We start from the raw sequence: 20601 nt of genomic DNA, 5'->3' as shown, positions 1-20601 counted from the left end.
TTTCATCATGCAGGAACTGCTGACACATTTTCAGCCACATGAGGCCTAGCATTGTCATGCATCATAAGGAAGCTGTGATGCGGCTGCAGCACAGTTTAGCCCAACCTCCACCAGGGGGTGCTGGTGAGGGAAGAACGGTTGCACACTAATAGCGTAGCAACACTGAGCAGCCGCACAGGTGTCACAGGTAACGAAAGAATGGTCAGACGAGTCAGAAACTGTCAGGAGCAGAGGTACCAGAGGTCACAGCATGCATGAAGTCAGAGCCAAACGGGAGCACAGTGTCCAAAACGTGAGCCATGAGACGAAGTCGGGGTACAAGCCAGAAGTCAAAGCCGGTCGGGGAACGAGGTATCAGAGACAGAAAGCAAGAGGCGGGGTTCAGAGATCAGGCCGAGTCATACACTGTAAGGAAAACCACCAGACGAACACTGTGTCAGGGATAGGGAATGGGTCACACACAAATACGGGAAGTCAAAGGCAGGAGGTTCACCAGGGTATAAGGGTCAGCTGCTCTAGCCTGGAAGCGTAAACTATCACTGACCCTGGCCAGCAGACTGCAGAAGACTGAAATAGCCCAGCCAGCTCCAAAACGAGGCAGAGGGTGTTAACCCCCACATGACCAGTCCAGAAAGGAAATAACAGAAAAAAAACTCCAGACTGGATCATGACAGAAGCCAGGACCCAGTGCACCTGCATATGGTCTCACAATAAGTCTGAGGATCTCATCCCCAGTACCTAATGGCATTCACGATACCTCTGCTTAGCACATGGAGGGCTGTGTGGACCTCCAAAGAAATGCCTTCCCACACCATTACTAACCCACTGCCAAACCGGTCATGCTGGAGGATGTTGCAGGCAGCAAAATGTTCTCCACAGCGTCTCCAGACTCAGTAACATGTGCTCACTGTGAACCTGCTTTCATCCGTGAAGAGTACAGGTCGCCAATGCTGAATCTGCCAATCTTGTTGTTCTCTGGCAAATGCCAATTGCACTGCATGGGGTTGGGTTGTAAGGACAATACCCAGTTGTGGATGTCGGGCCCTCAAACCACCCTCATGGACTCCGTTTCTGACAGTCACATGGATGTTAGTGACCTGCTGGAGGTCATTTTTGCAGGCCTTTGGCACTGCTCCTCCTGTTCCTCCTTACCCAAAGGAGTAGGTAGCGGTCCTGCTCTGGGTTGTTGCCCTCCTACGGCCCACTCTGCGTCTACTGATGTACTGTCCTGTGTCCTGGTATCTGCTCCATGCTCTGGACACTGTGCTGACAGACACCGCTACCCTGCTTGCCACAGCTCGCACAGATTTCCATCTGTGCCACCCTGGATAAGCTGCACTACCTGAGCAACTTCTGGTGGTTGTAGACATCGCCTCATGCTACTGTACAGTATCTCTAGGGTCGAGAGCAATGACAAAATGCAAAGTGACCAAAACAGCCAAAAAGGTTGAGAACAGAGAAATGGTCTGTGGTCAACCCCCACAAAAGCACTCCTTTATAGGGGTTGTCTTGCTAATTGCCTATCATTTTTACCTGTTTTCTGTTCCATTTGCACAACAGCAGGAGAAACTGGTTCACAATCCATGTTGCTTCATAACTGGACAGGTTGAGTTCACAGAAGTGTGATTGACTTGGAGTTATATTGTGTTTGTGTTCTCCTTATTTTTTGAGCAGTGGATATATTAAAGTGCAAGTACAAATCAGTCCTAGTATGCTAATCCATTTAATATGATAATCCCCATATGGTAAGGTACAGATGGATCCTAATCAGATTAGTGATCTACCAATATGGATATCACAATGAAGGACTAAATATTGTATTACGCTAGAATATGGAAGAGGGGGAATATATACCTTAGCCTGTATACAGCAGCATCCACGATGCGCTCCCACCCCGATACGCGTCTGGGTGGGGTCATATCGTGGATGTTGCTGTTCACACAGGTCCAAGCTACAGGTTAAGATATACATTTACTCCTCTACCATATTTGATTTGCACAAGTCATGATATTGCGTGGATACTTCGACTAGACCAATCATGCCTGTTCAGCATACTAGGACATGTATGTTATTTATGCAATTATTATTTTTGCATTTTTTTGTTTCATTTTTGTGCATGCTATATGTATGGCCAAGTAACACATACAGTGTGTACGGAAAGCATTCATACCCCTTTACATTTTTCACTCTGTTTCATTTCAGCCATTTGGTAAATTCAAAAAAGTTCATTTTTTTCTCATTAATGTACACTCTGAATCCCGTCTTGACTGAAAAAAAACAAACAGAAATGTAGTTATTTTTGCAAATTTATTAAAAGAAAAACTGAAATATCACATGGTCATAAGTATTTAGACCCTTTGCTCAGTATTGAGTAGAAGCACCCTTTTGAGCTAGTACAGCCATGAGTCTTCTTGGGAATGATGCAACAAGTTTTTCACACCAGGATTTGGGGATCCTCTGTCATTCTTCCTTGCAGATCCTCTCCAGTTCCATCAGGTTGGATGGTGAATGTTGGTGGACAGCCATTTTCAGACCTCTCGAGAGATGCTCAATTGGGTTTAGTTCAGGGATCTGGCTGGGCCAGTCAAGAATGGTCACAGAGTTGTTCTGAAGTCACTCCTTTGTTATTTTAGCTGTGTGCTTAGGGTCATTGTCTTGTTGGAAGGTGAACCTTCAGCCAAGTTTGAGGTCCAGAGTACTCTGGAATAGGTTTTCATCCAGGATATCTCTGTACTTGGCCACATTCATGTTTCCTTCAATGACAACCAGTCGTCCTGTCCCTGCAGCTGAAAAACACCCCATAGCATGATGCTGCCACCACCATGTTTCACTGTTGGGATTGTCTAGGAAGACTTCAGGTGGTCCCAAACTTCTTCCATTTAAGGATTATGGAGGCCACTGTGCTCTTAGGAACCTTGAGTACTGCAAAAATTCTGTTGTAACCTTGGCCAGATCTGTGCCTTGCCACAATTGTCTCTGAGCTCCTTGGCCAGTTCCTTTGACCTCATGATTCTCATTTGACATCATGGGTACACCGCAACTATGAGAGTCAAAATGAGAAAACAAATCCAGAAAATCACCTTGTCTGATTTGGCAAGATTTATTTTGCAAATTATGGTGTAAAATAAGAATTTGGTCACCTAAAAACATGCAAGATTTCTGGCTCTCTCAGACCTGTAACTTCTTCTTTAAGAGGCTCCTCTGTCCTCCACTCATTACCTGTAGTAATGGCATCTCTTTTAACTTTTTATCAGTATAAAAGACACCTGTCCACAACCTCAAACAATCACACTCCAATCTCCACTATGGTGAAGACCAAACAGCTGTCGAAGGACACCAGAAACAAAATTGTAGCCCCACACCAGGCTGGGAAGACTGAATCTGCAATAGGCAAGCAACTTGGTGTGATGAAATGAACTGTGAGAGCAATTAAAAGAAAATGGAAGACATACAAGACCACTGATATCTCCCTCGATCTGGGTCTCCACGTAAGGTTTCACCCCGTGGGGTCTAAATGATCACAAGAATGGTGATCAAAAATCCCAGAACCACACGGGGTGACCTAGTTAATGACCTTTCATAGAGCTAGGACCACCGTAATAAAGGCTACCATCAGTAAAGCACTGTGCCGCCAGGGACTCAGATCCTGCAGTGCCAGACTTGTCCCCCCGCTTAAGCCAGTACATGTCCGGGCCCGTCTGAAGTTTTCTAGAGAGCATTTTGTTTATCCATAAGAATATTGGGAGAATGTCATATGGTCTGATGAAACCAAAGTAGAACTGTTTGGTAGAAACAAAACTCGTCGTGTTTGGAGGAGACAGAATGCTGAGTTGCATCCCAAAACACCATACGTACTGTGAAGCATGGGGCTGGAAGCATCATGCTGTGGGTCTGTTTCTCTGCAAAGGTGTGACAGAAAAATGACTGGCACATCCAAACTAATGTGAATAGGTGCATACCAGGAGCAGCTACCTCCATATACAATATACAAAAAAAGGTTGCACTCTACCGTGCCAAAGCATGTCTAATATGAACTACATGAAATATGAATAGCAAAAAAAATATTTGAGACGCTATGCACAAAATTTGGCCAAATAGTGTGAGCCCATCAACCATCGTCAAGGTGGCCTCATTAATCTGATGAGCCCCTGACCTCCCTGTCCAAATGTGGACACTTCCCTAAGGCTAATGTCTGAATGCATGGGTGAATGTGGACAGTCATTTCTCTGTCATTTCTATGTTAGCTTACTGACTGAGCACTCCTCCCTTCACCATGTGGTTTTTAATTATATCTAATCACATTTGGCCAACCCATATATGTAGGCTTTACAGAGAGAGGTGTCCACATTCACCCATGCATTCAGACATTAGCCTTAGGTAAGTGTCCACTTTTGGACAGGGAGGTCAAGGACCCATCAGATTAATGAGGCCACCTTGACGATGGTTGATGGGCTCACACTATTTGGCCAAATTTTGTGCAAAGCGTCTCATAAATATTTTTCCTAATGTTCAAAAGCCATTTTGCTATTCATATTTCATGTATTTCTTATTAGACATGCTTTGGCACGATAGAGTGCAATCTCTGCAAAGGTGACCAGGGCAATTAAGATTTTGAGTGCAAACCTCCTTCCATCAGCAAGGGCATTGAAGATGAAACGTGGATGGGTCTTTCAGCATGATAATGATCCCAAGCACACCGCCAGGGCAATGAAGGAGTGGCTTCGTAAGAAGCATATGAAGGTCCTGGAGTGGCCTAGCCAGTCTCCAGATCTCAACTCCATAGAAAACCCGCGGAGGGAGTTGAAAGTACGTGTTGCCCAGCGACAGGCCCAAAACATCACTGCTCTAGAGGAAATCTGCATGGAGGAATGGGCCAACATACCACCAACAATGTGTGCCTTTTGAAGACTTACAGAAAGCGTTTGACTTCTGTCATTGCCAACAAAGGATATACCGTATATACTCGAGTATAAGCCGACCCGAGTATAAGCCGACCCCCCTAATTTTGCCACAAAAAACTGGGAAAACTTATTGACTCGAGTATAAGCCTAGGGTAGGAAATGCAGCAGCTACCGGTAAATGTCAAAAGTAAAAATAGATACCAATAAAAGTAAAATTAATTGAGACATCAGTAGGTTGTGTTTTTGAATATCCATATTGAATCAGGAGCCCCATATAATGCTCCATACAGTTCATGATGGGCCCCATAAGATGCTCCATATTAAAATATACCCCATATAATGCTGCACAAAGGTTAATAATGGCCCCATAAGATGCTCCATAGAAACATTTGCCCCATACAATGCTGCATAAAGGTTGATGGCCCCATAAGATGCTCCACACATTATGGCCCCATAAGATGCTCCACACATTATGGCCCCATGAGATGCTCCACACATTAGGGGCCCCATGAGATGCTCCACACATATGCCCCATAAGATGCTCCTCATATATGCCCCATAAGATGCTCCTCATATATGCCCCATAAGATGCTCCTCATATATGCCCCATAAGATGCTCCTCATATATGCCCCATAAGATGCTCCATACATTTGCCCCATTTGCTGTTGCTGCGATTAAAATAAAAAAAAAATCACATACTCACCTCTCTTCACTCAGGCCCCCGGCACTTGCGATAGTCACCTTCCACGTTCCATCACTGCGCGCTGCTCTGTCTTCCATCTGCACTGACCGTTCAGGCAGAGGGCGGCGCGCACACTAATCGCTTCCGTCAGAGGACGGAAGACAGAGCAGCGCGCAGCGATGGAACGAGGAAGGTGACTATCGCGCAATGCTCCCCCTCCCCTGATATACTCATCTGCTCCCGGCGCGGTCCCCTGGCAGCGTCTCACTGTCAGATGGTCTCCGGGAGCCGGCGGCATCTTCCTGTGTTCAGCGGTCACGTACTGCTCATTACAGTAATGAATATGCGTGCATATTCATTACTGTAATGAGCGGTACCACGTGAACGCTGAACACAGGAAGAGCTGCCCGGAGACCATGGGACATGCAGGGACCGCGCCAGGAACAGGTGAGTATATCACAGCCGCCGCTCCCCCTCACCCGCCGACCCCACACCGACACTGACTCGAGTATAAGCCGAGAGGGTCACTTTCAGCCCAAAAAAGTGGGCTGAAAATCTCGGCTTATACTCGAGTATATACGGTATATCAATGTATTGAGATGAACTTTTGTTAATGACCAAATACTTATTGTCCTCCATAATTTGGTAAATAAATCTTGCCAAATCAGACAAGGTGATTTTCTGGATTTGTTTTCTCATTTTGACTCTCATAGTTGTGGTCTATCTATGATGTCAATTACAGGCCTCTCTTATCTTTTTAAGTGGGAGAACTTGCAAAATTGGTGGCTGACTAAATACTTTTTTCCCCACTGTACATTAATGTGAAAAAAAAGAACTTTTTTCAATTTACCAAATCGCTGCAATGAAACAGTGAAAATTTTAAAGGGGTCTGAATACTTTCCGTACCTACTGTAGACTACACATATAATCAAATTATCTGACCGCATCTTCCCTTCCCCCTTTTTTTTTTTTTCATTCCTTAAACTTTTCATTTTACATTGATCTTTCAACATGATGTGCACCTCCTTCAGCCTTTTGTTACATATCGACTGCTTATATCTCGATCTGTTTATTTCTGAATAAAATGTAATTATTTGTAGATATTAATATGATCATATATCTGTTTTCTTTAGTCTCCATTAAGTTTTAAAGGTATGTAATATGCACTCTGATAGGGTTTTGTTCTACTTGTTGATTCCAGTGGTCGTCACGTGATCGCTTACAAGTGATTCGCTGACTTGTGGTCATGTGCCTTCTGACATCTGCTGCTTCTTTCATTGTTCTAATTTTCAATTTGGAGAAGCAGTAGGAGACATCAGTCTCATGTCACATGTGAGTAATCACGTGACGATCGCTGGAATCAGCAAGTAGAGCAAAATCCTAACAGAGCGCATATTACACACCTTTTAGGATTCGGCTTGTCAGTGTTAAGTGACAGAATTACAAACACAGGGGACAAATGTCAGTCTAGGAGATAAAAGGAGAAGCCGCAGGTGACAGGAGTCTTGGGCTAGTCATCAGTCGCCGACTGGATATTAAATGGACGTTTTATCTGAAACGCAACAGAATCTGCATGACTGCAATAATAGAACCAATGTCTGATTTCTGCTTTCTGCTCCCGGGGGGTCGTGCAGTAGGAATCGTCTGTCAGGTACCTTATTGTGTGGCAAAATAACACTGGAAGCCTCAGTGTTCTATATTACATACTGCTATCTCCAGATCACTGGTAATGGCTCAATGTGGAAATAAAAGCCATTCTATCAATTTAATGCAACGATAACAGCTAAGATGTGTTATGATTTTCTGCAGCAGCTGAAGTGTGTATTATGAGGTTCTGCAGCAGCTGAGGTTTGAGTGTGGGCTAACATACGTGTTATACCGTATATTACTATGGGCATATGAGAGGACAGGGATTGCTCTTCTGTCACTTCCAATGCTGGAATGAATGATAGAGGTCAGTGCTGGGGCAGATGCTAGCGGGTGGTGCGGGACATTGAGCTGTGAGCTTAAAAAAAGCCCATGAAGCTGCCTGGTCTGAGAGAGGAGAATGTAAACAAACTGGTTGCAGGTAGAGAAGAAGAGAAAGGAAAGGTAAAAACAAAATGTATAGGGGTTTTATATATTACAATACAGCACAGGATAGCTAAAAAAAAATATATGGATTTCGGGATCAGACAACCTCTTTAATGGCATTTGCTCCAAATGTATTCTACAGTAGGACAACCCCAACATAGAGCCAATCAGAAGCCTTCCTGATGGCATTGTATGATGGATAAATATCTGCCTGTATTTCTCAGCATTCAGGTCACAATCTTGGCAAACTCCATTTGCTGAAATTTAGCCCTAGGCTTTCAATGAACCTCCACCATATTGAACTGTTGTCTGCAAACACTCATTATTGTACCACTGACCAGCTCTTCGGTGATCAATATAAAGTAAATAAATAAATATGAGGCGAAGCCTCAGCCAGCTCACCGATTCGCTTCACAGGTGCACGGAACCCGTCCTGATCCAACGTGTCTTCAATCCAATGTGTGAAAAAAAGTTAGTAGTTCCAGCTCCTTTTAAAATTTCCAATTCTTTATTTTGTCCATTAAAAATGCAAAGTCCTTGTGTAAAGTGGATGTAGTTACAGTGGATACAGAAAAACAAGCAACGCGTTTCGATCTAATATGATCTTTTTCACAGCTTGAACTCACCCTCATCTGTGAGTCTTTATATATGGCATTACTTCTGTTCTTACATAGTTAATTAGTCCACCTGGTGATGAACAAAAAAAAAAAACGCCCCCATTTGATTTCATTGGGCATTTGTCAAACATTTATACTGCACAATATTAAAAAATATATATATAAACAACACAGTACAAAAGCATAGCAATAAAAATGTACAAATAGTGATACAACAGCTCATTTTTCTCGGTCCCCCATGACAGCACTACGGAGAGAGGGGATCCGCCCTTCAGGGACAGGAAACCTACAGATAAAAGGGCGGTACCTCTCCCTCGCATCAGTTGGTTTCCTGTCCCTGACGGGGAACCTCTTTTCGGCAGTACCTGCACGAAGACATCGTATCCAGTGGACCGGGACCAGACAGTCGGGTTCCGGCAGCGAGGAGGCTCCTGCCGCGGCTTGTCCGGCACCCGAAGCCACCACCGCTGGAACCAACGGGTTCTTCAGGGTGTGCGGGGGAGAGGCCGCCGCCAGACTCTGAGGGAGGAAGGGGCGCTGGTCACCCGGAGCTCCTGTGCCGACCGCTGCACGCTCCGGGTGAAGAAAGATGGCCGCCGCTCCGGAAATGCGGCGTTAACTTCCGGGTCATCTCCGCGCGCATGCGCGGTAATCTCTCCTCTCCCTGGGATGTGCGCAGGACCGGAAGTGAGGCAGAACACCGGGGGTGGCGCCGAATTCAAAAAAGGGAGATGTTGCACTCATAGTTGTCGCACTATCTCCCTTTAACCATGGAGGACAGCGATCCACAGCAGCTGCAGCCCAGGCAGCAGCACCATAAGAAGGGGGACCCAAAGAGCTCCAGAAGAAGTGAATCAAGCAGTCGATCTACACAGCGCAGCAGATCTGCTGCAGGGACTAACTCCCCTCCTCAAGAGGCTCCACTGCCAGACCCGGGCCCTCCTCCAGAACCGGTACCTGCCTCCACATCCGAATGGTGAGTGATCTCCGTGAAAGTATACATTTTTTATAATAGGGCTCCCTCTTCTCCCTTACTAGGGTAAGAAGAGCCTGGAGAAAAAGAAAAATAGGGTCTGCCCCACCTGTAACAAAGCTTTGCCGGTAACCTGGAGAAAAAAGCTTTGTAAATCTTGCATTCAGCGTTTATTATGTGAAGAAACCCCTGACTTCGCATCTGAACTTAAAACTATAATTAGATCTGAAGTTCAGAATGCCCTGTTATCTTCCAAAAAAGGGAAGGAAAAGGTGAAGGAGACGGTATATTCTCACTCTGTCCGATCCTCGTCTGAGGACGTGGACTCTGACGATTCCAAATCCTCCCTATCTTCCTCCGATGAAGATTCGGGCCGTCATTGCTTCCCACTAGAGGAAGTGGACGCTTTAGTTAAAGCCGTCAGAGCCACTATGGGGGTCGAGGATCCCAGACCCGATAAAACGGCTCAAGATATTATGTTCGGAGGTCTGGGACAGAAAAAGCGGAGAGCTTTTCCGTTAAATTCCAATGTCCAGACATTGATCAAAAAAGAATGTGAAAAACCGGACAGGAGAAATTCTTCAGTACCCTCGCTTAAAAGAAAGTATCCCTTCAATGACGAGGCGTCCACTTCTTGGGACAAGGCACCCAAATTAGACGTAGCAGTGGCCAAAGCCTTGAAAAAATTTGCGCTCCCGTTTGAGGATATGGGTACCCTCAAAGACCCCTTAGACAAGAAAGCAGATACCTTTCTTAAAGGGGCTTGGGAATCGGCTGGGGGTAGCTTGAGACCTGCAGTCGCAGCGACCTGCACCTCCAGGTCTTTGATGGTGTGGGTTGACCAGCTGGAAAGCCAGATCAAGGACGGGTCACCCAGAAGTAAATTGCTAGACTCAATCCCTGCAATTAGAGCAGCAGCAGCATTCCTAGCGGACTCCTCAGCGGACTCAGTACGTTTAACATCCAAGGCCGCTGCCCTCTCCAACGCAGCCAGAAGGACCCTATGGCTTAAGAGCTTGCCAGGGGATCTCCAAACAAAGTTGAAATTGTGTTCTATCCCATGTGAGGGAAATTTTTTATTTGGGGAAACCCTGGATGACATCCTCCAGAAAGCAGGAGACAAAAAGAAGGGGTTTCCAAATCTGGGGCCAGCCCCATTTAAACAGTCCTTTCGGAACCGTAAATTTTTTCGTCGGAGACCTCCCAGAGAACAGAATAAATGGGAAGAAGGGAGAAGGCGAGATAGAGGTTACCTCTTTGGCAATACCTCCCGTGATAAAAAACCCTCCAAATGACATTTTCCCTACGGTGGGGGGAAGGCTCACCTCATTTCTTCCTGCCTGGGAAAAAATATCCAACAACACCTGGATTTTAAGACTCATACAATCTGGTCTAAAAATAGGTTTCCTTTCTCCCCCCCCCCCCCCCGGAATTACGGTAGTGACAAAGACGAGGTCTTCGGCAGCAGAACAAGCGGCATTGGAGAAAGAAATTATTTCCCTACTGCAGAAAGCCGAGATTCAGGAGATCTCTCCTCAAGAAATGGAGGAAGGGTTTTTTTTCCCCTCTGTTTCTAGTACCGAAACCCGACGGGTCCTTTCGGACAATTATAAACTTAAGAAATCTAAACAATTATGTAAGAAATCACAAGTTCAAAATGGAAACAATAAAATCTACAATAAAAATTATTTTTCCAAATTGCTACATGGTTGTGATAGACCTAACCGACGCATATTACCATGTGCCCATCCACGAACAATCTCAAAAATTTCTCAGGATGGCGGTGTCCATAAAGGGAAAAATAAGAAACTTCCAGTACAGGGCCCTCCCGTTCGGGATTTCTATTGCTCCGCGGATATTCACAAAAATAGTAGCGGAGATGATGGCCCACATAAGGGAACAAAACATTATCATAGTCCCTTACTTGGACGATTTTCTTATTGCCAGCGACTCGGCTCAAAGTTGCAGAGAACAGAGAGACCGAGTAATGACTATTCTAACGGACTTGGGTTGGCTCATAAATATAAAAAAATCAAAGTTGGAACCCTCTCAAGTGCAGGAGTTCCTAGGGCTGACGTTAGACTCCCAGGTTCAAGAATGCCGACTCCCGGGCCCCAAAAAAGACAAAATATTAACCATGATAGCACAAACACTGCAAAACCCCTCCATGACTCTAAGGAGGGCAATGTCACTGCTGGGGTCTCTATCTTCATGCCTGCCGGCGATACCCTTTGCACAATTCCACACAAGGGAGCTTCAGTGGCACATACTAGAATGGCAGTTAATATTAAAAAACAATTTGGAAAGCAGGGTCATTCTAAATTCCTCCGTTATTCATTCCCTTCTCTGGTGGGGAAAGAACCAGAATATTTCAAAAGGGATTCCTTGGGTACCAAAAATATCTCGGGTGATAACAACCGATGCAAGTCCCAGGGGGTGGGGGGCCCACATGGCAGACAAAGTGGCTCAGGGCAACTGGTCAATTCAGAAACTGTCAGCATCCTCAAATCAAAAAGAACTCTGGGCGGTGCATCAGGCTCTTCTATCATTCCTTACCTACATTCGGGGACATGATGTCCGAATTCTCTCGGACAATATAGTGACAGTAGCCTATATAAATCACCAGGGAGGAACAAGGTCTCGGTTACTGATGAATTCCTCCGCCAAAATTTTCAGCCTTGCAGAAACAAATCTACTATCCCTTTCTGCACTGCATATTCAAGGTTCAAAAAACAAGAAAGCAGATTACCTGAGTCGAACTCAGTTGAGACAAGGCGAGTGGTCCCTGAATCAGTCTGTCTACAACCAGATCACGAGAATGTGGGGAACCCCAACAATAGACTTGTTCGCCAATTGCAAAAACAAAAAAGTAAGCAAATTTTGTTCTCTAAGCCCGGAAGGGAATCCCCAGGCTCTGGATGCCTTTCTGATTCCATGGACACACAAACTAACATATGCTTTTCCACCAACCATTCTGATTCCGGCAGTCATTCGGAAGGTCAGAGAGGACAAAACAAAAATGATCCTTATTGCCCCATTCTGGCCAAAAAGGACATGGTTTTCCTGGCTAAGGATGCTATCGGTCTCAGACCCATGGGTTCTACCGCATTTGCCAGACCTACTACAGCAAGGACCGATCTTCCACCCACAGGAGACGAACTTGCATTTGACAGCCTGGCTTTTGAACGGGAACTATTAATAAAAAGAGGCTTTTCAGACAACTTGGTTGCAACATTATTAAAATGTAGAAAACCTATTACTACTAAAATATATGGGAAAACATGGAAAAAATTCTTGTCTGTATCCAAAGTTAAAATCCAGGAGGGACCCTCAATTAATAAAATACTTGAGTTCCTACAAAAAGGTCTGGAACAAGGGTTAGCGGTTAGTACTCTTAAAGTGCAGATAGCAGCCCTGGGTGCACTCTATAACCAGAATATTGCAGCCAACCCATGGATAATAAGATTAATTAAAGCGGTAACAAGAGCAAAACCTGTAGTTACCCAAAAAATGCCCCCATGGGACTTAAATTTAGTCCTCTCAGCATTATCTGGTCCTCCATTTGAACCAATAGACATGATTCCCATTAAAATACTATCTCTTAAGACCATTCTTCTGGTAGCCTTAACATCTGCGCGTAGGATAAGCGACATTCAAGCCCTGTCCTCTAACCCCCCCTTTACAAAAATCATGGATGATAGAGTCACTCTAAGACCTGACCCGGCCTATTTGCCAAAAGTGGCGTCAAAATTCCATAGGTCACAGGAAATATCCCTGCCGTCCTTCTGCCCGAACCCTAGAAATGAGAAAGATCAGAACTTCCATAATCTAGATGTCAGAAGATGCCTAGTCCAATACCTAGATTCCACCAGGGAGTATAGGAAGGAAGGCTCTCTGTTTGTCTGTTTTCAGGGTCCCAGAAAAGGATTCCGGGCATCTAAAGGTACTTTGGCAAGGTGGATAAAAGAGGCAATAGCGTTGGCATATTCATCCACGGGGAATGCGATCCCGGACGGTATAAGAGCGCATTCCACAAGAGCAGTAGCTACCTCATGGGCTGAGAGGTCAGAGGTATCAATAGAACAGATCTGTAAGGCGGCCACCTGGTCATCACCGTCAACCTTTTTTAGGCACTATAGATTAAATCTAGCCTCTGTGTCTGACCTGACCTTCGGTCGAAGGGTTCTTGAGGCGGTGGTCCCTCCCTAAGCTTAGTCTCTGCAATTCTCTCCGTAGTGCTGTCATGGGGGACCGAGAAAGTCATAGTTACTCACCGATAACGGTGTTTCTCGGAGCCCATGACAGCACTCGCTTATTCCCTCCCATCACGAGTGCGGTGAGCACCTTTAATTACATATGATTTATATAGTTTATATATTACAATTTAGGCACGGGGTTCCTTTTTTAAGAAATGTTATAATATGGTATTTTCTCTGTTGTAAACTAACCTGGAGGTCCTCCGATGCTCTGTAAACCAACTGATGCGAGGGAGAGGTACCGCCCTTTTATCTGTAGGTTTCATGTCCCTGAAGGGCGGATCCCCTCTCTCCGTAGTGCTGTCATGGGCTCCGAGAAACACCGTTATCGGTGAGTAACTATGACTTTCCTATTCAGGCCTTTTGGATGTCTCGTATGCAAGTTGTAAATCCAATAGGCTTCTTTAGTCAGAAGACGTCTTTTTGTGTCTCCTCCGCGCAATGGTTTTTTTACCTGTTCTATTCCTTGAACCTTCATTGCGGACAAATTTCCTGCATGAAATGTAATAAAATGTTTGGCTACCATTGAAATATTTCTATTACTATTACTACCTTTCAAGGTGTCTCTCATATGTTCAGATATGCGCGTTTTCAATTTTCTAGTGGTGCAGCCTATGTAAGTCAAATTGCACAAATCACAATCTATTTTATATACAACATTAGTAGTGTGGCAATTTATAAATTGTCTGATATCATAAACCGTGTCATTTGAGTTATCAGAAAAGGTTTTACCTATACAGGTCCTTCTCAAAAAATTAGCATATAGTGTAAAATTTCATTATTTACCATAATGTAATGATTACAATTAAACTTTCATATATTATAGATTCATTATCCACCAACTGAAATTTGTCAGGTCTTTTATTGTTTTAATACTGATGATTTTGGCATACAACTCCTGATAACCCAAAAAACCTGTCTCAATAAATTAGCATATTTCACCCGTCCAATCAAATAAAAGTGTTTTTTAATAACAAACAAAAAAACCATCAAATAATAATGTTCAGTTATGCACTCAATACTTGGTCGGGAATCCTTTGGCAGAAATGACTGCTTCAATGCGGCGTGGCATGGAGGCAATCAGCCTGTGACACTGCTGAGATGTTATGGAGGCCCAGGATGCTTCAATAGCGGCCTTAAGCTCATCCAGAGTGTTGGGTCTTGCGTCTCTCAACTTTCTCTTCACAATATCCCACAGATTCTCTATGGGGTTCAGGTCAGGAGAGTTGGCAGGCCAATTGAGCACAGTAATACCATGGTCAGTAAACCATTTACCAGTGGTTTTGGCACTGTGAGCAGGTGCCAGGTCGTGCTGAAAAATGAAATCTTCATCTCCATAAAGCATTTCAGCCGATGGAAGCATGAAGTGCTCCAAAATCTCCTGATAGCTAGCTGCATTGACCCTGCCCTTGATGAAACACAGTGGACCATACCAGCAGCTGACATGGCACCCCACACCATCACTGACTGTGGGTACTTGACACTGGACTTCAGGCATTTTGGCATTTCCTTCTCCCCAGTCTTCCTCCAGACTCTGGCACCTTGATTTCCGAATGACATGCAAAATTTGCTTTCATCAGAAAAAAGTACTTGGGACCACTTAGCAACAGTCCAGTGCTGCTTCTCTGTAGCCCAGGTCAGGCGCTTCTGCCGCTGTTTATGGTTCAAAAGTGGCTTGACCTGGGGAAATGCTGAAATGCTTTATGGAGATGAAGATTTCATTTTTCAGCACGACCTGGCACCTGCTCACAGTGCCAAAACCACTGGTAAATGGTTTACTGACCATGGTATTACTGTGCTCAATTGGCCTGCCAACTCTCCTGACCTGAACCCCATAGAGAATCTGTGGGATATTGTGAAGAGAAAGTTGAGAGACGCAAGACCCAACACTCTGGATGAGCTTAAGGCCGCTATTGAAGCATCCTGGGCCTCCATAACATCTCAGCAGTGTCACAGGCTGATTGCCTCCATGCCACGCCGCATTGAAGCAGTCATTTCTGCCAAAGGATTCCCGACCAAGTATTGAGTGCATAACTGAACATTATTATTTGATGGTTTTTTTGTTTGTTATTAAAAAACACTTTTATTTGATTGGACGGGTGAAATATGCTAATTTATTGAGACAGGTTTTTTGGGTTATCAGGAGTTGTATGCCAAAATCATCAGTATTAAAACAATAAAAGACCTGACAAATTTCAGTTGGTGGATAATGAATCTATAATATATGAAAGTTTAATTGTAATCATTACATTATGGTAAATAATGAAATTTTACACTATATGCTAATTTTTTGAGAAGGACCTGTATGTGCATGTTCACACGTGCTGCACGATGTTGTGCCACACCTATAGAAACCCTTCGTTTCCAGCCATGTAGTAGATTTAGTGTCAGAACAAAACAAACCTGGGGAGACTAAATTCCCCACAGTAGGAGCCCTCCTTGAAACAACATTTATACCTTCCTCTAATATATTCAACAACGTGGTGTCTTCATATAAGATCGATAAACGTTTATTAATTATTTGTTTTATTTCATTAAACTGCGGGCTATACTGTAGGCAAATAAATGGTTTCTTATTATGTCTATCTCTTAAATTATGTTTTTTTGGTGCTAACATTGCTTCTCTTTCTTTTTCACTGACTATTTTTTCTGCCCTTTTCAGAGTCCATTTAGGGTATTTTCTTGCTATTAATATATTTTCTAATTCTCTGAATTCTCTGTTTCTGTCCTCTATTCTACTGCAGTTTCTTCTTAATCTCGTGTATTCCCCTACAGGTATTGATTTAATTGTATGTTTAGGGTGGCTGCTGTTAGCATGTAGGACCATGTTCCCACTGATAGGTTTCTTGTGCGTTTTACTAACAATGGCTTGTCCCTGCTTCCTTTTCTTCGGTGATCAAACTGCTTTTTGCTATAGCCTAAAATTTTACCTCATCTGTCAAAAGCACCTAGAGCTTTTTTCAACACTCCATGTTTCATACTTAGGTGCTTGGTCTGGTCTCCATGTCGAAGGTATGACTTTTTGGCTGCAATTTTTCATGAAGACCATTTTTGGCCAGTCTTCTCTGAACAACCTGGGGAGTAGCTGGGTTCCACTGGTTTCTTCTAGGTTTGCGCTGATGGCACTGCTGGACATCTGATTTTGAAGACAGATAAGCATGATCTTTGTTGTATCTGCTGCGCTAAGTTTCTTTGGCTGACCACCACGTCTACAGTCCTCAACATTGCCAATTTCTTGGTGCATCTTCAAAAGAGCCTGAACTGCACATCTTGAAACCCTAGTCTGCGTTCAAATCTTTGTCAGGAAGAGACCTTGCTAATGCACTATAACTAGCTCAGTCTTGCTATGGTGTATGACCTGAAACTATCTTCCACAACCTCCCCTTTAGTAAGAGTATAGCTGCTCCTTTCACAGTTTTAAACCTTCTACGCTACTGTTTGTCTAAATTAATTGCTATGTTTTAGCCTTCATATGAAAATTATGATCATTCTCACTTGTTTGGTTAAGTCATACACTTATATTTATACAAGTGTACCTAGGAGAATGTATTCTGTTTTGCAGGCAAAGTCTGGTCACGGCAAATATTGATTTGATTTTAGATTTCTCTTTTGTTCATTCACTTTTTTTGTTTTGCTAATTAATAGAAATAAACCATTAACACTTCTATTTTTCAAAACATTCTCACTTTACAGCATTTTTTACAAACCTGCCTAAAATGTTTGCACAGTACTGTATATTTATTCATTGTATTTCTTCCATAGGTTTGAGAAGCTAGACATAACACCGAAGAGTGCTCAGAAGCTGAAGCCGGTACTGGAGAAATGGTTAAATGAGGCAGAAATGAGGAACCTGGAGGGACAACAAAATTTGATGGAATTTGTAGGTGGAGAGCCATCGAAGAAGCGAAAAAGACGCACATCTTTTACTCCCCAAGCTGTGGAGGCCCTTAATATTTACTTTGAGAAGAATGCACTGCCCACTGGCCAGGAAATCACAGATATTGCTAAGGAATTAAACTATGACCGTGAGGTGGTGAGGGTGTGGTTTTGTAATAGGCGCCAGACTCTGAAAAACACCAGTAAGCTGAACGTCTTTCAGATCCCCTAGAAGGTGATGAACCAAACGCCCTACCACCACCTTGTCGCCAGCACTTCATCCTCTCCACATATGGCAGTGGAAGAGCCCTCTTTCACTCATCTCTCAAGCACTTTTGTGGCTGTATATATGCTTAATCCATATTATAGCCGGCTGTTTTCGCCATTTTAATCCTTGCCTCATGTTTTTATACTGTATTACAGAAGGTAAAGGCCATCGCAGCCCGATCTTTCTGGTGATATTACGCACATTTAACGTACTCTGTGTAACCATGAAGCCAGACTGATTTCTTCTGTTGTTGGACTACACTTGTGGTCTTCTTTGACAATATTAACCCATTAATGTTGCTGAAGTTCATTTGTGATTACGTGGAGTTCCACGTTAAGCTCATTGTATGTGTACTCCTGATCCAAGTCCATTTTTATACCAGAAACCTCCTCATTCTATGTGTTACTCATTCATATTTTAATGCTTTAGATTTTATGGTATATTCCAGTTATTTGATTTTATGTCTACTTTTATGTATTTATTTTACTTTTCTACTTAGTAGAAAAAACGACAGGTACTCAACTTAAAGAAGTTGTTTGTGGCTTAAATCTACACACAATGGCCCCATTAGTTTTAGAAACTAACTTCTCATATATGTTGCATAGATCTGTAAATTTGATGGAGGCAGTGTTAGTCCTGATTTTAAACAGTATTCTAATTCTCTACATTTATACTATTACATTAACCCCTTTCTGCCAGCTGACGGAATAGTACGTCAGCTGGCAGAACCCCCGCTTTGAGGTGGGCTCCGGCGGTGAGCCCACCTCAAAGCCGCGACATGTCAGCTGTTTTGTACAGCTGACATGTGTGCGCAATGAGCGCGAGTGGAATCGCGATCCGCCCGCACCCATTAACTAGTTAAATGCCGCTGTCAAGCGCTGACAGCGGCATTTAACTAGCGCTCCTGGCCGCGCAGCCGGGAGTGCTCGCACCGCTGACCCCCGTCACATGATCGGGGATCATCGGTGCATTGCCATAACAACCAGAGGTCTCCTTGAGACCTCTATGGTTGTTGATGGCAGATTGCTTTGAGCGCCACCCTGTGGTCGGCGTTCAAAGCACACCTGCATTTCTGCTACATAGAGGTGATCTGTGCTTCACTTCTATGTAGCAGAGCCGATCGTGTAGTGCCAGCTTCTAGCCTCCTATGGAGGCTATTGAAGCATGCCAAAATAAAAAAAAAAAAAGGTGTTTAAAAATATTAAAAAAATAAAAAATATATAAAAGTTCAAATAACCCCCCTTTCGCCCCAATCAAAATAAAACAAACAAAAAAAAATCAAACCTACACATATTTGGTATCGCCGCGTTCAGAATCACCCGATCTATCAATAAAAATAAAGGATTAACCTGATCGCTAAATGGCGTAGCGAGAGAAAAAATCAAACCGCCAAAATTACTTTTTTTTGGTTGCCTCAAAATTGCATTAAAATGCAATAACGGGCGATCAAAAGAACGTATCTGCACCGAAATGGTATCATTAAAAACGTCAGCTCGGCACGCAAAAAATAAGCCCTCACCCGACCCCAGATCACAAAAAATGGAGACGCTACCGTTATCGGAAAATTGCGCAATTTTTTCTTTTAGCAAACTTTGGAATTTTTTTTCACCACTTAGATAAAAGAGAACCTAGACATGTTTGGTGTCTATGAACTCGTACTGACCTGGAGAATCATATTGGCAGCTCAGTTTTAGCATTTAGTGAAGCTAGCAAAAAAGCCAAACAAAAAACAAGTGTGAGATTGCACTGTTTTTGCAAATTTCATCGCACTTAGAATTTTTTTCCCGTTTTCTGTTACACAACATGGTAAAACCAATGGTATCGTTCAAAAGTACAACTCGTCCCGCAAAAAATAAGCCCTCACATGGCCATATTGATGGAAATATAAAAAAGTTATGGCTCTGGAAATAAGGGAAGCGAAAAACGAAAACGAAAACACGAAAAAAGCTCCGGGGGTGAAGTGGTTAAAAAACTCAGACATCCATATAATGATCTCCTTCTAGATCCATTCTTGGCTTACCACCCCTAAAGACTAAGGGTATGTTTCCACGTTCAGGAAACGCTGCTTGTTTGACGCTGCGCAGCGCTGCAGCGTCAAACAAGCAGCGTCCAGATGTTCCTGCATAGTGGAGGGGATTTTATGAAATCCCGTGTCCACTATGCGTGGAAACCCGCACGCGTCGGCCCTGCGACTCCGGACATGCGCGTCTTTTCAGATCGCAGCATGCCCGTACACCTTGCGGGGACGCAGCGTCCCCGCAAGGCATAACACAGGGCCCTATGGGAGCGAGCGATCATCCCGGATGTGACGAGTTAACACATCCGGCATGATCGCGTCCCATTAAGGGGGCGGGGCTTAGCGCCGAGCGGCTTCGCCGCTGCGGCAATAACGCCGCCCCTCCGGACCGTGGAAACATAGCCTAAGGGAAATATTCAGTGTAAATTAACTGGTTTTGCGCAGTTCTGTTCTTTTCTATAGTTGTTTTGATCAGTAGTTGTGAATCAGTCAGTTCCCATCTATACACACTATCCAATGAAGGGCATAGTGCAAATCCACCAAATTTTCTGGGTAAAAACAAAACCTTTAGGGTATGTGTCCCACGTTCAGGATTGCATCAGGATTTGGTCAGGATTTTTCATCAGTATTTGTAAGCCAAAACCAGGAGTGGAACAATTAGAGGAAAAGTATAAGGGTATGTGTCCACGTTCAGGATTGCATCAGGATTTGGTCAGGATTTTCCATCAGTATTTGTAAGCCAAAACCAGGCGTGGGTGATAAATGCAAAAGTGGAGCATATGCTTCTATTATACTTTTCCTCTGATTGTTCCACTCCTGGTTTTGGCTTACAAATACTGATGGAAAATCCTGACCAAATCCTGATGCGATCCTGAACGTGGAGACATACCCTAACAGAAACATATGCACCACTTCTGCATTTATCACCCACTCCTGG

At 43.8% G+C, this 20601-nt stretch overlaps 1 protein-coding gene across 4 annotated transcripts in view; it reads left to right on the top strand.

Moving 5' to 3' along the window:
* POU6F1 (POU class 6 homeobox 1) overlaps positions 1-19759 on the top strand; it is a 130516-nt gene extending 110757 nt beyond the window's left edge. For all 4 annotated transcript variants that reach the window (XM_077297835.1, XM_077297832.1, XM_077297834.1 and 1 more), the window contains one exon: positions 17266-19759. In XM_077297835.1, coding sequence (XP_077153950.1) covers positions 17266-17611 — 346 coding nt within the window. In that variant the 3' untranslated portion in view covers positions 17612-19759. The remainder of the gene's footprint in view (positions 1-17265) is intronic.
* The last annotated feature ends 842 nt before the right edge of the window (positions 19760-20601 follow it).

Source organism: Ranitomeya variabilis, chromosome 3 (genome assembly GCF_051348905.1).
Source record: "Ranitomeya variabilis isolate aRanVar5 chromosome 3, aRanVar5.hap1, whole genome shotgun sequence".
Taxonomy (NCBI): domain Eukaryota; kingdom Metazoa; phylum Chordata; class Amphibia; order Anura; family Dendrobatidae; genus Ranitomeya; species Ranitomeya variabilis.
The sequence above is the reverse complement of the archived record's forward strand: the minus strand, read 5'-3'. Positions and strand labels throughout refer to the sequence as shown.